General features: G+C 37.1%; 1 protein-coding gene across 2 annotated transcripts in view; it reads right to left on the reverse strand.

Moving 5' to 3' along the window:
- LOC113804147 (P-selectin-like) overlaps positions 1–25,000 on the reverse strand; it is a 152,531-nt gene that overhangs the window by 47,713 nt on the left and 79,818 nt on the right. For both annotated transcript variants that reach the window (XM_070139045.1, XM_070139044.1), the window contains exons 3-5: positions 13,972–14,030; positions 10,714–10,923; positions 4,965–5,057 (exon numbers count right to left, since the gene is read on the reverse strand). In XM_070139045.1, coding sequence (XP_069995146.1) covers positions 4,965–5,057; positions 10,714–10,923; positions 13,972–14,030 — 362 coding nt within the window. The remainder of the gene's footprint in view (positions 1–4,964; positions 5,058–10,713; positions 10,924–13,971; positions 14,031–25,000) is intronic.

Consider the following 25,000-nt stretch of genomic DNA (forward strand, 5'->3'; position numbering starts at 1 on the left):
AGAGATTGAGGTACTGGTAGAGACTGATAGACAGAGATAGGTAGATAGACAAATAGGAATATGGATAGAGAAATAGATATTTATAGATAACTAGGTACATTTGCATAAAGATAGATATACAGACAGATAAATAGATAAATAAACAGAGAGAGAGAGAGAGAGAGAGAGAGAGAGAGAGAGAGAGAGAGAGAGAGAGGAGAGAGAGAGAGAGAGAGAGAGAGAGAGAGAGAGAGAGAGAGGGAGAGAGAGAGAGAGAGAGAGAGAGAGAGAGAGAGAGAGAGAGAGAGAGAGAGAGAGAGAGAGAGAGAGAGAGAGAGAGAGAGAGAGAGAGAGATAGTGTGAGCAAGAGAGAGAGAGAGAGCGAGAGATTAAAACAATACACACACACAGACAGACAAAGATCACAAAAGCAAAAGACACACAATCCAAAAAAGCCAGAGAAGACAAGAGGGATGCACAAGACAATAATAAAACCGGCCGCTCGGGGATGTGAACGAAGGGTTCAAGACAAGCAGGTCCGCGCGGCAAGCCAAGGGGCGGGATTGAGACGCTCTCTGCCTCTCTCGACTGCACTTCAAGGCTGTTTTGTTTAGGTAATTGATATAAAAGGAACACACACACACACACACACACACACACACACACACACACACACACACACACACATACATACACACACACACAGACACACACACACACACACACACAGACACACACACACACACACACATACATACACACACACACACACACAACAGCAACAAACCGACACACACACATACAAAACAACAAAAATAAAACACAAATAAAAAAAGAAAAACAGGTAATTAATGAAGAAAAACAAACAAACAAAGAGGAGAAAGTATATACAATGAATATTTACAAGCATACATTGATTCACCTGCGTATTTGTTGACCAAGATGTCTACCTGTGAAACCTTCAACAGGATTTGCAAATTTACCGAAGAAACAGGTATATGACGATAAGAAAACAAAATCCGGGAGGAAGGAGAACAAGAAGAAAAAGTTCATAAGAAAAGGAAGACAGGAGATAGAAAGACACACAAAACACAGAAAGAAAAAGCAAGAAAAAAGGGAAGCGAACTGGGAAAAAAAAAACATTGAGAAGGAAAAAAGGAAAAAAGAAAGAAAATAATAGGCCTCTCTCTCTCTCTCTCTCTCTCTCTCTCTCTCTCTCTCTCTCTCTCTCTCTCTCTCTCTCTCTCTCTCTCCCTCTCCCTCTCCCTCTCCCTCTCCCTCTCCCTCTCCCTCTCTCTCTACCATATCGAAAGGCAATCTCACATTTTCCGCGTAGGGTAAATATTCACACTTTCGGCAACTGAACGCATCACCTGTGCATACAAACCCTAACTGGCCGTCCGTGATCCCCTTTCCCGCCATTTTAAGGTCTTCCATTAATGTTTTTATTCCATTTCATTCCTTGGATCCATTTCATTTATTGGATCTTTACGAAACGGCGTTTGTAGTTTGTTTTTTGTTTTTAAAGTTTGGATTTTGTTTTTCCTTTTCTCTTTTCGTGCTTTTTCCTTTTCTCATTTATTTTCTCCTATTTATATGTATTCATTTAATGATATCTCTGTTTTTTGTTAAGAAATGCCGGAAAAGGCAAAATGTAAAAGCAGTTCACTGACACCGAAAAGAAAATAAACAGCGTGTATGCCCATAACCACCTAACCTTAACAGTGTTTACCTTCTAGAAACGATCGGCCATTATTTCCTCTCCCTCGGGCGCCATCTTGCTGTCTGTACTAATTCTCGCTTTCTACCCATTTCGATTAGTTTGTTTTCACACACTTTACTCGAACTGCTAGATTTGCTCCGTTTGTGTACTCTCGTTTCTCTTTGTTTACTTACACAGGTATTGCTCAAACTGCCCCAGTTTCTATTCATATACTCTCGTCCGCGCATTCTACGCATTTCGCTCCATCCACTCTCACATACTTTAATTTTAATGCTAAATGTGCTCCACTTGTATATTCTCGTTCTGAAGTCTTTCTACGTGTTTATCTTAGTTTACTCACACAGGTTTTGCTCAAACTGCCCATTTTCTTTCCCATTCTCCTACTCTCTTTCCCGCTTTCTACGCATTTCGCTCCGTATGCTCTCACACTTTACTCATACTGCTCATTCTAGTTTTCTATTTGCCAATACTCCTGCCCGCATTCTACGCATTTTGCTCAATTTGCCCTCTCGCACTATACGCAAGGTTCTCATTTTGCTCTCTGATTCTCCTATACACGGATAAACACAGATTGTTACCCTTGCACTTACATGACTAGGTTCTGTCGATTCTCACGTTTTGTACCGAATTAAGAATACAGTACCTTTTACCAAAATAATAAGACAAAAATAAGATAAATTGTGAAAATGAGAATAATATATATATATAAATATATATACACATATATATACATACATACATATATATATATATATAACATACATATATATATATATATATATATATATATATATATATATATATATATATATATATATATATATATATACTGTACAATAAGATTAAATAAAATAAGGGTAAAAATGAATAAAACCAAAATAAAAATAAAACAAAACCAAATAATACAAAACACGCTAAAAATAAATTATCCTAAATGTCGAGATTTGCGTTTTACGGAAACTAACTGCACCTTACACAAAGAACGCTAAAACCTCGCCGCGTCTTTGTTTGTTTGTTCTTTGTTAACCTGCATGACTCAACCCAAGGTCAGTGTAGGTAACGTAAACATCAATTATTCACTGTGACTCGAAACATTTGCATAGAAAATATGTTCATAATTACTCCGTTCCCATAATTATTCAGCTCTTTATTTCTATTTTTTGCTCTGATTAGCGATGTTATGAGGTTTGCAAAAAGAAGAAAAAGAAGAAAAAAATTGAAATGCAAATTTTCCTTGGATACAAAGCGCCTTTTCTCTTCCTATATTTTTCATTCTCTGCAGAATAACAGTTATTCTTAATTTTTCTTTTGTCTTTGGGATATACAAATATGTCTTCTTTTTAATCAGTATTATTCTTATAATTTTTTCTCCCCCCTCGTTTGGTCTTAAGGATACACTAATATATTTCTTCTTTTAATCACAAATATCACATTACGCATTTTTTGCTCTTAATCTCAACTGTAAGATACTCTAATAAACTCTAATATATTTCCTCTTCTTTATCATTACCATCATCTCGACCTTCATCATTACACATATTTCTTCCTTTTAGTTTAGTCATTAGGGCACCAATCATAATTACACACATTTCCTATTCATTTCATCTTTAGGATATACTAATATATTTCTCTTTCAATAATTACTATCATCATTACATATATTTCGTCCATTTCATCTTTAGGATATACTAATATATTTCTCTTTCAATAATTACTATCATCATTACACATATTTCCCCTTCATTTCACCTTAAGGATGCACTCATATATATATATATATATATATATATATATATATATATATATATATATATATATATATATATATATATATATATATATATATATATATATATATATATATATATATATATTTCTTTTTAAATCATTACTATCATCATTACACATATTTCTTTCAAGTTACCATATACACTTTCCAAAACCAGTCAAGTGTTGTTACTCTCCATATAATCAAAGACATCTTGATCCCATAACTTATTTCTAAGTTCTTTTAAGTGTTTCATAAAAGTTGCATTCTTGCCTTGTCATTTTCTTCGTCTTCTGTTGGTCATTCCCTTGAAATAGCCAATGTTTTTTTCTTTCTCTCTCTATTATACATATTTTCGTTTTTTTTTCTATTGCAGGTATTTTTTAATATATATTTTTTTATATATCATTGTAATATCCTGAAGATTTTTTTTTCTTATCCCAAAGTACACAAATTCTCAAATAAAAGTATATCCACGAATCCTACTACATAATTTCTTGTTTGTTCTTGCTGTCTTTGCTATAATTAACAAACCTGTTCTTACACAATAATTATAAAAAAAGAGAAGAAAAGAGAAAAAAAGTAATTCCATCTTCCAAATAAGACAGAACACAAGAACAGTAAGAAGAAGAAGGTATATAGAACATGTTGCAAAAACAACTAGAAAAAGAAGAACAGCAAAAACAACAACAAAAAGCAGGAGGAACAAGAACAAGATGTGTAGAACGCACGTCACAAGAACAACAAAAAAACTTATGACTAAGAAGGAACAGGAAAGCAGTAACTGTAGAAAAAAATCTCAGAATATCATTAGAACATCAACAAAGCATCATAGCTACAGAACACAACATCACCAGCACATCAAAAGAACACATCAACATGAGATTACCAGCACATCAACATGGCATTAACATAACACCAACATAACATCACCAGAACACCAAGAGAACATCAACATAACACCACCAACACATCAACATAACATCACCAACACACCAACATAACATCACCAGAACACAACACCAACATAGTATCACCAACACACCAACATCAGATCACCAGAACACACCAACATAACACCACCGACACACCAACATAACACCACCAGAACACAACACTAGCATAACATCACCAGAACACAACACCAACATAGCATCAATAAAACACCACCAACACACCAACATAACACCACCAACATATCAACATAACACCACCAACACACCAACATAACACCACCGACACACCAACTTAACATCACCAGAACACAACACCAACATAACACCACCAGAACACAACACCAACATAGCATCACCAACACACTAACATAAGATCACCAGAACACACCAACATAACATCACCAGAACACGCCACCAACACACCAACATAACACCACCAACAAACCAACAGAACACCACCAGAACACACCAACACACCAACATAACAGCACCAGAACACCACCAACACTCCAACATAACGCCAACAGGGGGAACTCACCGATGGTGCCGGGATACCATGCGCACAGCCGATTCCTCTGGATGTTGGTGGAGTCTCCCACGCGGATCTCGATGTCCTGCACGGGCTGGTGTCCTGCGGGGGAGGAGAGAACATTTCAGAACACACTAGAACGGCGTGAAGAACATTATTCGGGGGAGAAGGGGTGGGAGGAAGGTGGGGGAAGGGGGGAAAGAGGGAGGGAGGGAAGGAGGGAGGGAGGGAAGGAGGGAGGGAGGGAGGGAGGGAAGGAGGGTGGAAGGTTGGGAGGTTGGGAGGGGGAGAGGGGAGGGAGAGGGAGAGGGAGAGGGAGAGGGAGAGGGAGAGGGAGAGGGAGAGGAAGAGGAAGAGGAAAAGGAAGAGAGGGAAGGAGGGAGGGAGGAAGAGGGAGGGAGGGAGAGAGAGAGAGAGAGAGAGAGAGAGAGAGAGAGAGAGAGAGAGAGAGTGCGGAGAGAAAAAAGAAAAAGACAGACAGAGAGGAGAAGAGAAGAGAGAAAGCGAGAGAGAGTGGAGAGAAAAAAAGAAAAGAACAAACAGAAAGGAGAAGAGAAGAGAGAGAGAGAAAGAGAGAGCGGAGAGAGAGAGAGAAAAAAAAAGACAGACAGACAGAGAGAGAGACACGTAGAACAAGATTCAATATGCTTTGAAATTCTGTTCTCGTTTTCCTATTACGGCCACGCGCATGATGGGGCGAGAAGACACGCAAACAGAAAGAAAGAGAGAGAGAAGGATAAGAAGATGAACACTTTACGAAAGAACGTACAAAGACATACAAGAAGAAGAAGAAGAAAAAAAAGACAAAAAATGGGGTAGGGGTGACATGAGGTCAATCTAGAAGGGTAAGGGGGGGTGGGGTGGAGGGTGATGCCCAAGGGGTCAGACACGCCAATGACCTTTTTCCCTTTCACTTGGCCGGGACTGAAGGAGGGCGGCTGCTCATGGGGCGAGGGGGGGGGGGGGCAGGGGAACGTCCTGAAAATTTGATCAGATCAGGGCGGCGTCTGGCATATGTGATGGTATATGCTTTAATGCGGACAAATATACTCACATACATACATTAAGACTGTTGGTGAATCATCATCATCTTCTGCTTCTCCTTCTTCTTCTCTTTTTTTTTACTCCTTCTTCTTTTTACTTTTCTCCTTCTTTTTCTTTTTCTCTTTCTCTCTTTCTCTCTCTCTCTCTCTCTCTCTCTCTCTCTCTCTCTCTCTCTCTCTCTCTCTCTCTCTCTCTCTCTCTCTCTCTCTCTCTCTCTCTCTCCTTTTTTTTTTTTTTTTTTTTTTTTTTTTTTTTTTTTACGTGTTGCGAGAAAGATTTTGAGAAATAAAACAAGGATGTTGGGGTAGGGGGTAGGGGAGGGGGGGGGCGTGTTCTTTTGGCCTCTGTGGCTTTGCTTAAGATAGTAAATTGCATTTCTGTGTATCTGCTTGTTTGGATGATAATGATGAGAATTATTTGATTACTGACGGATGAGGATCATAGGAAAATAAACACTATAAATGTAATACAAATATCTATGCTATTTTCGACATTTGAATAAAATATATATATATATATAGATCTAGATAATATTTTCTTTTATTCTAATGGTCTAATTTTGTTAACGAACGGGGAATACAAAAATACAAATCGATATTGAAAATGAATCATTACATTATTCTTTATTGGTTAAATTTCCGAAAGATAGTGAAACCTTCCCATCTATTTCTAAAAAAATCTATATAAAAATCACAGAATAAATTAATAAAAACAGACATCTTAAAAGAAGATAAAAGAAAAAAAAGTAAAAAGCAGAAGACAACGCCGACGAAGAAGAAGAAGAAGAAGAAGGAGAAGAAGAAGAAAAAGTAACGGTCAACAGGACTTCGGTATTCATAAGGGCGTGATCATGACTGGTTTATCAACGAATCGCGACCTTGTTGACGATTCCGTACCAGGCAGGGCGTTATAGCCAAGGTTTTACGGTCGATAATCTTTCGTTAACGAGAAAGGAATTGTTTGCGATCATTTCGAATTTTTCGGGTCGTGGCTTTCGACGGACAGCGAATGACGTCACGTGGAGAAAAGTAATCGTAATATGTAACTGAGGATGGAACTGATGTGATTTCTTTTTGGATTTGGTCAGCTGTGTGGTGGGTGGATGGATGGATAGATGGATGGATGGGTGGGTGGGTGGGTGGGTGGGTGGATGGATGGATAGATGGATGGGTGAGTGGGTGGATGGATTGGAGGGATGGTTGGGTGGGTAGATACGTTGATGGGTGGTGGGTGGATGGATGGATGGATGGATGGATGGATGGATGGATACATAGATAGATAGATAGATAGATGGGTGGGTGGGTGGATGGATGGATGCGTGGATACGTGGATGGGTAGATGCGTTGATGGATGGGTGGGTGGGTAGATGGATTGATGGATGAATTAATGGGTGGATGGATAAATGAATGAATGGGTGGATGGATAAATGAATGAATGGGTGGATGGATAGATGGGTGAGTGGACGCGTCGATAGATGGATGGCTACACGAATAGACAGACAATGAAGATTTTTATACATATTAAGTGACGTCATTCTCACGATATAACGAAACAAATAACGAACAATTAACGAAGAATCAGATATTCATTCACATCCCGCTTCGTGCTTACGATAGTTCGCTGTAACGAGGTTAATCGGATACCTCCCTAACTGTGCGGATACGAATGTGCCGGATAACGAATAACATCATTCTCACATGAATAAAAATAAATAAAAAATTGCTTAAGAAACATGACTCTGGGTGTATGTTAAAAAATTCCCAGCACTTCGGCTCGGTAACTGGCTGTCCTTGGCGCGCTCAACATATCACACGGCCGCCATCTTTGTCACGTGATCAGCTGTGTGTGTGTTGATGGTTTCGGCACATCTTTCAATTTGACTTTGAACTTTGGTTTCGTTTGATTTTGAATGTTATGTTCTATCTATCTATTTAAATGTATCTATCTATATGCATGTATATCTATCTATGTATCTATCTAGATGTATGTATGTATACTACCTATCTATCTATATGTATGTATACTATCTATCTATCTATATGTATGTATATATTTCTATCCATCTATCTATATGTATGTATATCTATCTATCTTATCTATATATCTATCTATAGATATATAAAGAGAAGGGAAGAGAAAGAAACTTTAAATTCCCATAAGGTTAAAATAACCACATTACTTGCTACTTAAAAAAAGAGAGAGAAAAAATCTCATCATAAATAAAACATGCCTTAATGTCTCTCTCTTAGTCCTCAAACGTGCATATGCGTATTTATCATTATCATTATCATTTTTTCATTTTATCTATTTCTTTTTATTCTTTATTTTTTATTAAAGAAAGAGATAAGAGTATCTCAAACGTGCATATGCTTATTTATCATTATCATTACCATTATCATTTTTTCCTTTTATCTATTTCTTTTTATTCTTTATTTTTTATTAAAGAAAGAGATAAGAGTATCTCAAACGTGCATATGCTTATTTATCATCATCATTATCATAATTTTTTTCACTTTCTCTATTTCTTTTTATTCTTTATTTTTTATTAAAGAAAGAGATAGGAGTATCTCAAACGTGCATATGCTTATTTATCATTACCATCATCATCTTTTAATTTTATCTATTTCTTTTTATTCTTTATTTTTTATTAAAGAAAGAGATAAGAGTATCTCAAACGTGCATATGCTTATTTATCATTATCATTACCATTATCATTTTTTCCTTTTATCTATTTCTTTTTATTCTTTATTTTTTATTAAAGAAAGAGATAGGAGTATCTCAAACGTGCATATGCTTATTTATCATCATCATTATCATAATTTTTCCCTTTTATCTATTTCTTTTTATTCTTTATTTTTTATTAAAGAAAGAGATAAGAGTATCTCAAACGTGCATATGCTTATTTATCATTACCATTATCATTTTTTCATTTTATCTATTTCTTTTTATTCTTTATTTTTTATTAAAGAAAGAGATAAGAGTATCTCAAACGTGCATATGCTTATTTATCATTACCATTATAATTTTTTCATTTTCTCTATTTCTTTTTATTCTTTATTTTTTATTAAAGAAAGAGATAAGAGTATCTCAAACGTGCATATGCTTATTTATCATTATCATTATCATCATTTTTTCATTTTATCTATTTCTTTTTATTCTTTATTTTTTATTAAAGAAAGAGATAAGAGTATCTCAAACGTGCATATGCTTATTTATCATTATCATTACCATTATCATTTTTTCCTTTTATCTATTTCTTTTTATTCTTTATTCTTTATTAAAGAAAGAGATAAGAGTATCTCAAACGTGCATATGCTTATTTATCATTACCATTATCATTTTTTCCTTTTATCTATTTCTTTTTATTCTTTATTTTTATTAAAGAAAGAGATAAGAGTATTCAGTTACGTTCTGGGAAGTTCGCCTTGACAGATATTCTTTTCCTATTCTACTCCGCCATTGCACAGATATGCCTTGCACTCTCGCTTCATTACAGCACGCTTGTGAATATAGATTAAATGCAATAGAGTTAGAAAGAGAAAGAGAGAGTGAAGGGAAGAGAGAGAGAGGGGGGAGGAGAGGGAGAGGGTTTATAGATAAATTGAAAGAGAGTTAGAAAGAGAGTGAGAGAGTGAAAGGAAGAGAAAGAGAGGGAGGGAGGGAGAGGGTTTATAGGGAGGGAGGGAGGGAGGGAGGGAGGAGAGGGAGGGAGGGAAAGGGAGGGAGGGAGGGAGGGAGAGAGAGAGAGAGTTTAGAGAGAGAGAGATGAGAGAGAGAGAGAGAGAGAGAGAGAGAGAGAGAGAGAGAGAGAGAGAGGGAGAGGGAGAGAGCGAGGGGGGGGGGGGGGAGAGAGAGATGAAAAAAAAAAACGAGGAAGAAAGAGGAAAAAAAAGAAAGAGACAGGCAGAGAGAGCAGAAAGAGAAGGGAGAAAAAGGGAAAAGAAAGAGAAAAAGAAAGAAAGAGAGGAAGGAAGGGGAAAGAAAGGAAGGTTGAGAGGAAGAAAGATCTACAAAACGAAACCTTCACACACACACACACACACACACACACACACACACACACACACACACACACACACACACGCAAACATACACACGCAAACACAAACACACACACACACACGCACACACACACACACACACACACACGCACACACACACGCACACACACATAAATGAATATCCACACCTACACTCTCCCACACGCACACACACACACGCACACACACACAAACACGCACACACAAACATAAATGAATATCCACACCTATACTCTCACACCCACACCTACATTAACACTCCGAAGGGCCCACAAACACACGGAATGAATGAATAACTATTTGAATATATTGGTGAATAAATAAGTAAGCAAATAATTCAGGAATAAATAGAAGGATAAACAAAATAAATAGAAGGATAAACAAAATGAATAAATCGATAAACACATGATGCATTGATGAATAATCATGAATAAATGAATAACAATGAACAAACAAGCAAACAAATGACCAAACCAAACCAAACAAATATAAATCACAAAAAAACAAAAATCCAAAACCCAACCCCCCCCCCCCAAAAAAAAAAAAAAATAATAATAATAATAATAAAAAATAAAAATAAAGATAATAATAATAAAAAATAATAATAAAACAAAAACCATGAACAATAGATTAATAATAATAAAAAAACGAAAAAAAAAAAAAACATTACGCACCGCAACACCCTCTGGTGGTGATCTTGACAAGCGTGATCTCGTAGTCCTGGAGGAGGTCGACGGACCACCACGGCGACGCCTCCACCAGGGTCTCCGTGCAGTGCCTCCCCTCGTGGACGGTGGTGGTGTGGCCGTCGTTGGCATTCTCGCCCTTACCGCCCCTTGCCGTAGAGGACTGATTCACGGGCTTCTTCCATGCGACGTTGGTAGCTGTGAGGGAGAGAGAGAGAGAGAGTGAGGTTTGGTAAGATGATTCATACATGGATGACGTGAAAGAGAGTGGGAGTGAGAGGAAGAGAGAGGAAGAGAGCTAGGGAGGGAGGGAGAGAGGGAGAGAGAGGGAGAGAGGAGAGAGGGGGAAGAAGAGAAGGAGGGGAGGAGAGAGAGGAGGGAGAGAGTAGGAGTGGGAGGAAGAGAGGGAGGGAGAGAGAGGAGAGAGAGGGAAGAAGAGTGGAGAGAGAGAGGAAGAAGAGAGGGAGGGGGAGAGTGGAGAGAGGGAAGAAGAGAGGGAGGGGGAGTGAGAGGGAAGGAGAGAGGGAGAGATATAGGGAAGAAGAAGAGGGAGGGGTAGAGGAGAAAGAGGAAGGAGAGGTGGAGAGCTTGAGGGAGGGAGGGAGGGAGGGAGGGAGGGAGGGAGGGAGGGAGGGAGGGAGAGAGAGAGAGTGAGAGAGAGAGAGAGAGGGAAGGAGAGAGAGAGAGAGAGAGAGAGAGAGAGAGAGAGAGAGAGAGAGAGAGAGAGAGAGAGAGAGAGAGAGAGAGAGAGAGAGAGAGAGAGAGAGAGAGAGAAAGAAAGAGAGAAAGAGAGAAGAGAGGAGAGAAAAAGAGAGAGAGAGAGAGAGAGAGAGAGAGAGAGAGAGAGAGAGAGAGAGAGAGAGAGAGAGAGAGAGAGAGAGAGAGAATGAATAAAGACAAAATAAAAGATATGAAGATCGGAGAGGAAATCATTACTGAACAAACAGAAAGCGAATATGAAGAACATAAGAGAGAGTCATAGAAGAATGACAAGAATAATTAACACAAAGAAAGTCGGAGGCGGCAGAAGAAGAATGATAAATAACAGTAGGAAACCAAGCATTAGGAGAAAGGAAAGTACACACACACACACACACACACACACACACAAACACACACACACACACACACACACACACACACACACACAGAGAGAGAGAGAGAGAGAGAGAGAGAGAGAGAGAGAGAGAGAGAGAGAGAGAGAGAGAGAGAGAGAGAGAGAGAGAGAAAGAAAGAAAAAAAGAAAGAAAGAGAGAGAGAGAGGATAAATAGACAAGTAGACAACAGAAAGAAGCAGATAGCGGTAGATAGATAGACAGAAATAAAGGTAGTTAGATAGACAGAAAGACAGACAGACAAACTGACAGATAGATAGACAGGTAGAGAGAAAGATAATCAGATAGACAAACAGAAAGAGACAGTTAGAGAAAGAGAGATAGCCAGACAAACAGACAGATAGATGAAACACAGGATCATCCGAAGACATAAACCATAAACTAAAACACCACAAAAACGTAATTCACTATTCACTATAATATAATTCACTATTCACTATACTTCACTATTTACTAAATATAATATAATTCACTATTCACTATACTTCACTATAATACATTCACTATATTTCACTATAATATAATTCACTATTCACTATACTTCACTATATGATTCACTATACTTCACTATTTACTAAATATAATATAATTCACTATTCACTATACTTCCCTATAATACATTCACTATATTTCACTATAATATAATTCACTATTCACTATACTTCACTATATGATTCACTATACTTCACTATTTACTAAATATAATATAATTCACTACCCACTATACTTCACTATAATACAATTCACTATACTTCACTATAATATAATTCACAATTCACTATACTTCACTATAATATAATTCACTATAATATAATTCACTATTCACTATGCTTCACTATAATATAATTCACTATTCACTATGCTTCACTATAATATAATTGACTATTCACTATACTTCACTATAATATAATTCACTATTCACTATGCTTCACTATAATATAATTCACTATTCACTATACTTCACTATAATATAATTCACTATTCACTATACTTCACTATAATATAATTCACTATTCACTATACTTCACTATAATATAATTCACTATTCACTATAACGTAATTCACTATTCCTTATATTCACTATCCCACGTAATTCACTATAATATAATTCAATATTCACTATACTTCACTATAATATAATTGACTATTCACTATGCTTCACTATAATATAATTCACTATTCACTATGTTTCACTATAATATAATTCACTATTCACTATGTTTCACTATAATATAATTCACTATTCACTATGTTTCACTATAATATAATTCACTATTCACTATGTTTCACTATAATATAATTCACTATTCACCATAACATAATTCACTATTCCTTATATTCACTATCCCACGTGATTCACTATTCCCCAATCACCCTCTCCATTTTCCAGAAATCTCACTGAACTGCCACAAAACACCGCAGAGAAATAGCTCCGGGTTCATTAAATTCTTCAATAACATCTTCCATTTTCTTCAATAACATCTCACTTCACTGTTCTGTTCCATTATATTCTTCGATAACATCTATTATAATTTTCAGTAAGATCTTATAAATCCTGCAGTGACATTTTCCATTATATTCTTCATTAACATCTATTAAATCCTGCAATAACGTTTCTCATTATATTCTTTAGTAACATTTATTCAATTCTTCAATAACATTTCCCATCATATTATTTAATAACCTATTGAATTCTCTTATTTTTCAATAACATCTATAAAATTCTTCAATAACATCTATAAAATTCTTCAATAATATCTATTAAATTCTCCAAAAACATCCATAAAATTCTTCAATAACACCTATTAAATTCTCCAAAAACATCAATAAAATTCTTAAATATCACTTATTAGATTCTCCAATAACATCTACCATATTCTTCAATAACATCTATAAAATTCTTCAATAACATCAATCAAATCCTTCAATAAAAACCTCCCATTACATTCTCCAATCACTTTCTTCAATCACAATATAAAATTTAGGATTTATTGGGAGATTTATCACATCTTAAAATAAACCTCCCAATAAATCCTACAACATCTCCCACCAAATTCTCCAACACCAATAAAACATCCAAGTAAAGGCCATTGAAGTCTAAACAACAACCACTAAAGACGAAACAACTTACCACAATATGGGATCGAACCCGCCCATCTCCCGTCGGCACCGCATGTTATGGATGGGCTTCTGCAGGAGGACGAAAAAGGTAAAGTTAGTCATAATATTTTAATTGGAATAATAAAGGTGATAATAACATGTTCTGTACGTGTTATATATATTAGAGGCATAGATGTAGTGTATGGAGGAAATTGTTATTTTTTCTCTTTATGAAAATAATGTACGTATTTAATATATTAGAAGTTTAGATGCGGCGTAAAAGGTAGGAAAATTTTTTTTTACTTTAAAGGAAAGTGATGATAATAAGAATGTTTCAGATTTAACGGAAAATCAAAGACAAGTCACGTGATCACAGAGGACGAGGAGTAAACCTTTAAATTCAAAACCCTAACGTATTTTTAACCGCCATTCTCATGTTCGCAAATATACACATACACTAAAATAAAAATACTACAATTAGCAACAACAAAATCAATAAAAATACTGATAACAAAAACAAACTCCGTACTACACTAAGATCAAAATAGTACAACTAATAACAACAAAATTAATAAAAATACTGATAACAAACAACAAACTCCGTACTACACTAAGATCAAAATAGTACAACTAATAACAACAAAATTAATAAAAATACTGATAACAAACAACAAACTCCGTAACTTTTTTTTTTTTTTTTTTTTTTTTGGGGGGGGGGGGCGTCTGCCAAGTTCCTATTGTTAATCGACCAGAGAAATCTTTGGAATTCACTTCATCATTTAACATTAACGATCAATATAGTTCAAAAGATGTGACGCAAAAGTCAGAGGAAATGAAAAAAAAAGAAGAAAAAAAAAAACATCCTGTTATCACATTCCTTATTCTGTTTTGAATAAGAATAAAATGAAATTAAAAATATTACAGATTCCCCTACGATGCATTTTTCTCTTTCCTTCCTTCCCGTTTTCTTCTCCTCTATCGTCTTACTCTATCATTTATTCAACATTGCGTGTGGGCGGATCCGGTAGCCACATCATTGGGCGGCGTCTGGGCGGCCTCTACCCTGCCGCCCACCAGGAAGGGGCAAGGGGCAGTGGGCGGCCTTACATATTTCCTCCTTTTCCCCCTCTATCTTTCTTCTTTTATTTCTTTCTTTCTATTCTTCTCTCTCTTTTTTTCTTTTTCTCTTTCGCTCTCTCTCTCTCTCTGTTTTCGTCTTTCGCTCTCTCTCTTTTTCTCTTTCGCTCTCTCTCTCTTTTTCGCTTTCGCTCACTCTCGTTCTTTTTCTCTTTCCCTTTCTCTCTTCCTTTCTCTCTCTCTCTCTCTCTCCCTCCCCCCCCCCCCTCTCTCTCTCTCTCTCTCTCTCTCTCTCTCTCTCTCTCTCTCTCTCTCCCTCTCCCTCTCCCTCTCCCCTCTCCTCTCCCTCCTCCCTCTCCCTCTCCCTCTCCCTCTCCCTCTCCCTCTCCCTCTCCCTCTCCCTCTCCCTCTCCCTCTCCCTCTCCCTTTCGCTTCCGACGGTTAAGGTTTAAAAAGGAAGGACAAACTGGGTGTTTCCGTTTTCTTTGAGAGTGTGGGAGGCACTAAATTTTCTTATTATTGTCGTTATTAATTATTTTCTTATTTGTATAATGAAGATAAAATTAACATTGATAGTAATGATGATAACAGTCTCATTTTTTTTCATAAAAAAATAAAAAAATAATAAATAAGTAAAATAAAATAAAAAATAAAAATTAGACAAAATCACCCACGTCATCTCCCTCCACACGTCACGCAGCCTTTCAGATCCAATTGTGAGAAGCCTGAGGGACCCGTGGGAAAATTTCAAGACCCGTGGGAAAATCCGATGACCCGTGGGAGTGCCAGATCTGCACCTGAGGTCACGTGACGCCCATGAGTACTAGCGAATCCCATGTTTACATCATGGGTGAATGAATGGGTTGTGATGAAGCATGGGAGATAGGAGCGGGGGGAGGAAAGTAGGGGGATGGGGGGGGAGGGGGGAGGGGGGGTTCTTTATGACCTATTGTGAGTACTTGTCTCGACTCCCTCACAACTCTCATAATCATACGTCTGGCACCAAGGTTGTTGTCGAAGGGGGGGTGACTTTGGTAATAAGTGTCCAAACCAGATGATTATGCGGGAGGAAGGGGGGGGGGGAGGGGAGGAAAGTTGGAATTGCGTAATATCAAGAATGAGGATTATAATGAGGAGAACCAAATAGAAGGGATGCCAAGAGAGAATAAATGTGACGTCACGAACTGGGAAAGATTTCACAGAAACAGTTATTCCTTCATTATGTTTACAACTATAAGTATGTACGTACACAAGTATACACATACACGAACGGACACACACACACACATTCTCATTTGATTTAAGTACAGACATACATGAGAATGCGTGTGCTGTGTGTGTGCACGTGTGTGTGTTTATATTTGTTACACACACACACACACACACACACACACACACACACACACACACACACACACACACACACACACACACACACACACACACACACACATATATATATATATATATATATATATATATATATATATATATATACATATATACATACATGTATAAATATATAAATATATATATATATATATATATATATATATATATATATATATATACATATATACATACATGTATATATATATATATATATATATATATATATATATGTATATGGGTATATATATATATATATATATATATATATATATATATATATATATATATATATATATATATATATATATGCACATACACCTAAATAAACACATACATATACAAAAATACACGTATACGCTTGGATGCCCATGATGTGTGTCTGCACCTAAATCGAGCACGCATCCGATCTAGCTCAAACGATACTCTCCAAATCTTTAATGATATCCGGCCGTATTTTTTATTTAAAGTTTTTTTGTTTAAAGATAATAGCGATGATATTTCAGAGCGAAGTGTATCGAAACATTCATGGCGGAACTTACTCTATTAAGGGACCATGATGCGAATATCAGAATATAAACAATGCAAAAATAATGATACTATCGCCGCCACCACCATCGCTACTACTACTATTACTTCTACTACTGCTACTGCTACTACTCTTAGTCTTACTACTACTATTGCTACTACTACAATTAATACTACCACTACTGCTACTTAGTCTTACTACTACTACTACTACTACTACAATTACTACTACTACTACTACAATTACTACTACTACTACTACTGATACTGCTACTACTACAGATTCTCACTCTTATTCTTACCACTACTACTACCACCACTCTTACTCTGACTCTTACTACTGCTATTACTATTACAGCTACTACTGCTAATAAGAATACTATCAACGATGATGATGACATAAATGATGCCTAATAGCCGTGAACAACATATCAACATCTTCGCAGTAACAACAACAACAACAACAACACAACACCAACAAAGCCAACAACAACAACAACAACAAAGCCAACAACACCATCAACAGAGACAAAAAAAAACAAGAGACAAAAAAAAAAAAAAACAACAACACTAAAACCACCATATTCTCATCTCCCGACACACGAAACAACTCCATTACACACACAATTATTTTTTAGCCTATTTCTTATACCCTCTTTATCCATCTTCACCTTGAAATAGGCCCGAAGGCAGAGATGACGTAATGTAATAAAACAGACACACAGGACGCAGACGACACAGGAGCACGGCGGCCTTGGCAGAGCAGCTCCAGAGTCAAGGATGAGAGGTCCTTAGGGTCGGGAGAAAGAGGGGTGGAGGAGCGGGTGATAAAGGGGGGATGGAGGAACGGGTGATATAGGAGAGTGAGGGGATATTGGTGAGGAGGGGTGGAAAGAAGGAGGAAGGGGGAGGAGGAGGAGGAGAAGGTGGGGAAGGAGGAGAAGGAGGTGGAGGTGGAGAAAGATAAGAAGAAGAAGGAGGGGAGGAGGAGGAGGAGGAAGAGGAGAAGGAGGAGGAGGAGGAGGAGGAGGAGGAGGAGGAGCAGGAAGAAGAAGAAGGAGAAGAAGAAGAAGGAGAAAGAGAAGACGACAACGACAACAAAAAGAACAAAGAAGAAGAACAGGAGGAGGAGGAAAGAGAGAGAGAGAGAGAGAGAGAGAGAGAGAGAGATAGAGAGAGAGAGAGAGAGAGAGAGAGAGAGAGAGAGAGAGAGAGAGAGAGAGAGAGAATAATAATAATAAGACAAGAGGTGATCGTTCCCCAACCACACAAAGAAGATCCGAAACTCAAACAAATATTCTTCAGGATTCTAAGCGGAGATTTTAAAGGAAACTCTGTCGTATTTGAGGAGGCAAGAACTCCAATGCAATAACTCTGCAATCACGTGACATTGACACTGCAACGAACAATATAAACTGCAGAAAACACGGAAACCTGCTCAGCAAATCATCCAAGTTAAGTGTGTATTAAAAAAAAAAAAAGAAAGGAAAAATTTTTTTTGAGACCTTCAAAATCTATTTTTTCCTTCTCTCTCTCTCTATTCTTTATCTCAGTCTCTTTTCGTCTTTTATTTTGTCATTATAATCTCACAAGACAATGCCTGCTCCCCCCCCCCCCTTTTCACAGACTTGATAAAGGGACATTTCTTAATGCTTAATGTTTATCCGCAAATCCTCAAGTTCTGTCTACTTTTTTTTTTTTTTTTTTTTTTTTTTTTTTTACCAAGTTCTGTCTACTTTTTTTTTTTTTTTTTTTTTTTTTTACCAAGTTCTGTCTACTTTTTTTTTTTTTTTTTTTTTTTTTTTTTTTTATCAAGTTCTGTCTATCATCTATTTATCAAGTTCTCTTTATCATCTGTTTATTATGTTCTGGTTATTCTTCGTTCATCATGAAGTTTGTTTATTATGCGTTTATGATCAAGTTGTCTTTATTATCTGTTTACCATCAAACCCTGTTTATCATCGATTTATTATGATCCGATCATCATCAAGTCCTGTTTATCATCCGCTTATCATCAAGTTCGCTCAATCCTCCATTCATCATCAAGTCCTTATCACCCGTTCATCATCCAATTCCCTTCATCATCCTTTTATCATCAAATTATCTTCATTATCGTCTCAGAATACACCCCGAGGGCACGAGAAGATACCAAGGTCCTGTTATCGTCTTGAAATCTCTTTGAGAAAAAGGACGCTTCCTTTTGAAAATTTCTATGGGGCAATTTGATACAAATGGTCGTGGGAATCCGTTTTTTTTTTATTTTTATTATTTTTTTCAAGAACATACAGAAAATCGTTACGGTAATTTGAAGATACGGATTTTTTTTATTAACATATAGATAAAAGCTTTTTTTTTAAGAACACACAGAAAATCGTTACGGTAATTTGAAGAAACGTTTTTTTTCATTAACATATAGATAAAAACTTTTTTTTTTGAAGAACATACAGAAAATCGTTACGGTAATTTGAAGATACGCTTTTTTCAATAACATATAGAAAATTGTTAAGGTAATTTTTTTTCAAGAACACAGGAAATTGTTACGGTAATTTGAAGGTACGTTTTTTCAATAACATATAGAACATTGTTAAGGTAATTCATTTTTTTTTCAAGAACACAGAAAATCGTTACGGTAATTTGAAGGTACGTTTTTTTCAAGAACATGTAGAAACTTGTTATGAATATAGATAGATACGTTGGTTCTTATCTATCTGATGTTCGTCAGCGTGATAGAATTCAAGGTTTTTACAAATTCTTCATTAAACATGGATATTCGATTTAAAAATAGGGGGAAAAGTAATGAATATATTTCTTTCAAAATATGGGTATTCCGATTTAAAATAAAAGCAAAAACAAAACAAAAAATCATGGATATTTGATTTGGAAATAAAAGCAAAAAGAAATTAATATATCTCTCCTTAAAACATGGACATTTAATCTTATATTTCTTTCAAAATATGGGTATTCCGATTTAAAATAAAAGCAAAAACAAAACAAAAAAATCATGGATATTTGATTTGGAAATAAAAGCAAAAAGAAATGACTATATCTCTCCTTAAAACATGGACATTTCCTCTCTTAAATAAAACTAAAGAAAAAGGAATATATTTCTTTTAAAAACGGTTAACATCAGCAAAGTATATTCTCCGAACAATTCTCGATATTCCCTGATCTTTTATGAGGATTCTGCCTTCGGTGTTGTGGTAATATGCGGGGAACAACTCAAGCAATTCAACACACTGGAGTTGTTGTTTTTTTCTTTGTTATACAACCTTAATCCCGAACGTGTGATGCAGTTGCAGGTAGAGTTAGTTTGTCTCTCTATCTTTCTCTCATTCTTTTTTTTTATCCTTCTCTTCCTTTCTCTCTCTCTCTCTCTCTCTGTACGCTCGCATGCGTGTGGAGAGAGAGTGAGAGAGAGAGAGAGAGAGAGAGAGAGAGAGAGAGAGAGAGAGAGAGAGAGAGAGAGAGAGAGAGAGAGAGAGAGAGAGAGAGGAGAGAGAGAGAGAGAGAGAGAGAGAGAGAGAGGGAGGGAGAGAGAGAGAGAGAGAGAGAGAGAGAGAGAGAGAGAGAGAGAGAGAGAGAGAGAGAGAGAGAGAGAGAGAGAGAGAGAGAGAGAGAGAGAGAGAGAGAGAGAGAGAGAGAGAGAGAAAGAGAGAGAGAGAGAGAAAGAGAGAGAAAGAAAGAAAGAGGGGGGGGGAGAGAGAAAGACAAACACAAGAGAGAAAGAGAAAGACGAAAGAAAGCGAAAAAATAAATAAAGAACGAGAAAGAAAAAAAAAGAGAGAAGAGAGATATCAAGAATCCGTTTTCCCCAGTAGCTCCCACCGCCCCCCTCCCCCCCTCCATCCAGCCCCCCACCCCCACATACAACAGAAACGACCCTGTGGTAATTTCCAACATAACACTTTTGCCGTGGGATCTTAACAACGGATGCTATAATTCTATTTTTCATCAATTTTCCTCCCTTTTCCTTCATTCTTTTTTTTGGGGGGAGGGGGTGTATGGAGGGTGGAAGGGGGGCTATTTCTCCCTTTTCTTTTCTTTTTTTGGGTGAGGGGGGGGGGGCTATTATCACAACCCTTAACCAGTGAGAAAGTGACAAGTATTTAATGAAGAGTGACTGGAACATCAAGTCCATAATGAGTACCGAAGTAAGGTCATGCGAAAGAGGGGGGAAAGAGGGGAGAGAATAAGAGGGCAATTACGCCATTTGAAGTGCTGAGCTAAAGTACGTTGGGAGTAGTCAAGGAAGGTCACACGAAAGAGGGGAAAGGAGGAGAAAGAGGGGAAAGGAGGAGTAAGAGGGGAAAGGAGGAGTAAGAGGGGAAAGGAGGAAAAAGAAGGGAAATGAGCAGAAAGAGGGGAAAGGAGGAGAAAGAGGGGAAAGGAGGAGAAAGAAGGGAAAGGAGGAGTAAGAGGGGAAAGGAGTAGAAAGAGGGGAAAGGAGGAGAAAGAGGGGGAAGGGGGAGAAAGAGGGGAAAGAGAAGGAAAAGAAGAGGGGTATTTACGTAATTTAATTGATGCACTGAATTCAAGTACACAATGAGTGATAAATTACGGCCATGCAAAAGGGGGGAGGAGAAAGAGGGGGAAAAGATGAAAAAGGAGAAGAAAGAGAGGAGAGAAGGTGAAAGAGGAGAAAGAGGAAAAAAGGGGAAAACGTGAAAGACGAGAAGATGATAGATGAGAAAGAAAGGGGAGGAGGAGAAAGAGGGGGGAAGGGTGAAAAAGGAGAAGGAGGAGAGGAGAAAAGGTGAAAGAAGATGAAGAGGAAAAAAAGTGAAAAAGGTGAAAGACGGGAAAAAGATGAAAGATGAGAAAGAGGGGAAAAAGTGAAAGAAGAGGAAGACGTGAGAAAAGAAAATGATACTTACGGAATCAAATTGCTTAAAGTGCTTGACTCAAGTGCACAAACGAGTAATAAAATAAAGTCATAAGGAAGAAAAGAAATAAGGGGAAAACAGGGGAGAGAATAAGAACAAGTATTTAGGAAAACCTTGGCAACCCTGATATTATCTCCCATCGAGAAACAACACCAGGAATTTCTCAGCATATAATGCCTCACCAGAAAGGGCATTCTGAACTAGACAATGCCCTGCTGAGAAAACAAAGACTGCATAAATAAAAGCTAAAGAACATTTATGAATACACACTGTCAAAACTACCAAATATACATGCACAAACTTACATGTTCCAAATACACACACACACTTACATGTTCCAAATATACATACACACTAACATGTTCCAAATATACATACACACTAACATGTTCCAAATAGACGTACACACTAACATGTTCCAAATATACATGCACAAACTTACATGTTCCAAATAGACGTACACACTAACATGTTCCAAATACACACACACACTAACATGTTCCAGACACACACACACACTAACATGTTCCAAATACACACACACACTAACATGTTCCAAACACACACACACACTAACATGTTCCAAATACACACACACACTAACATGTTCCAAATACACACACACACTAACATGTTCCAAATACACACACACACTAACATGTTCCAAATACACACACACACTAACATGTTCCAAACACACACACACACTAACATGTTCCAAATACACACACACACTAACATGTTCCAAACACACACACACACTAACATGTTCCAAACACACACACACACTAACATGTACCAAATACACACACACACTAACATGTTCCAAATACACACACACACTAACATGTTCCAAACACACACACACACTAACATGTTCCAAATACACACACACACTAACATGTTCCAAACACACACACACACTAACATGTTCCAAATACACACACACACTAACATGTTCCAAACACACACACACACTAACATGTTCCAAATACACACACACACTAACATGTTCCAAATACACACACACACTAACATGTTCCAAATACACATACACACTAACATGTTCCAGACACACACACACACTAACATGTTCCAAACACACACACACACTAACATGTTCCAAACACACACACACACTAACATGTTCCAAATACACACACACACTAACATGTTCCAAACACACACACACACTAACATGTTCCAAATACACACACGCACACTAACATGTTCCAATCACACACACACACTAACATGTTCCAAATACACACACACACTAACATGTTCCAAACACACACACACACTAACATGTTCCAAATACACACACACACTAACATGTTCCAAATACACACACACACTAACATGTTCCAAACACACACACACTCTAACATGTTCCAAATACACACACACACTAACATGTTCCAAATACACACACACACTAACATGTTCCAAATACACACACACACTAACATGTTCCAAATACACATACACAGTAACATGTCCCAGACACACACACACACTAACATGTTCCAAACACACACACACTAACATGTTTCAAACACACACACACACTAACATGTTCCAAATACACACACACACTAACATGTTCCAAACACACACACACACTAACATGTTCAAAATACACACACACACTAACATGTTCCAAACACACACACACACTAACATGTTCCAAAGACACACACACACTAACATGTTCCAAATACACACACACACTAACATGTTCCAAACACACACACACTAACATGTTCCAAATACACACACACACTAACATGTTCTAAATACACACACACACTAACATGTACTAAATACACACACACACTAACATGTTCCAAACACACACACACACTAACATGTTTCAAATACACACCCACACTAACATGTTCTATATATACTCACACTCTAACATGTTCCACACACACGCACACACTAACATGTTCCAAATATACATACAGACTAACATGTTCCAGACACACACACACACTAACATGTTCCAAACACACACACACACTAACATGTTCCAAACACACACACACACTAACATGTTCTAAATGCACACATACACTAACATGTTCCAAACACACACACACACTAACATGTTCCAAATACACACACACACTAACATGTTCCAAACACACACACACACTAACATGTTCCAAACACACACACACACTAACATGTTCCAAATACACACACACACTAACATGTTCCAAACACACACACACACTAACATGTTCCAAATACACACACACACTAACATGTTCCAAATACACACACACACTAACATGTTCCAAACACACACACACTCTAACATGTTCCAAACACACACACACTCTAACATGTTCCAAATACACACACACACTAACATGTTCCAAACACACACACACTCTAACATGTTCCAAATACACACACACACTAACATGTTCTAAATACACACACACACTAACATGTTCCAAACACACACACACTCTAACATGTTCCAAATACACACACACACTAACATGTTCCAAATATACATACACACTAACATGTTCCAGACACACACACACACTAACATGTTCCAAACACACACACACTCTAACATGTTCCAAACACACACACACTCTAACATGTTCCAAATACACACACACACTAACATGTTCCAAATACACACACACACTAACATGTTCCAAATACACACACACACTAACATGTTCTAAATACACACACACACTAACATGTTCCAAACACACACACACACTAACATGTTCCAAATACACACACACACTAACATGTTCCAAACACACACACACACTAACATGTTCCAAATACACACACACACTAACATGTTCCAAATACACACACACACTAACATGTTCCAAACACACACACACTCTAACATGTTCCAAACACACACACACTCTAACATGTTCCAAATACACACACACACTAACATGTTCCAAACACACACACACTCTAACATGTTCCAAATACACACACACACTAACATGTTCCAAATACACACACACACTAACATGTTCCAAACACACACACACACTAACATGTTCCAAATACACATACACACTAACATGTTCCAAACACACACACACACACACTAACATGTTCCAAATATACACGCACACTAACATGTTCCAAACACACACACACACACACTAACATGTTCCA

Source organism: Penaeus vannamei, chromosome 25 (assembly GCF_042767895.1).
Source record: "Penaeus vannamei isolate JL-2024 chromosome 25, ASM4276789v1, whole genome shotgun sequence".
NCBI lineage: Eukaryota > Metazoa > Arthropoda > Malacostraca > Decapoda > Penaeidae > Penaeus > Penaeus vannamei.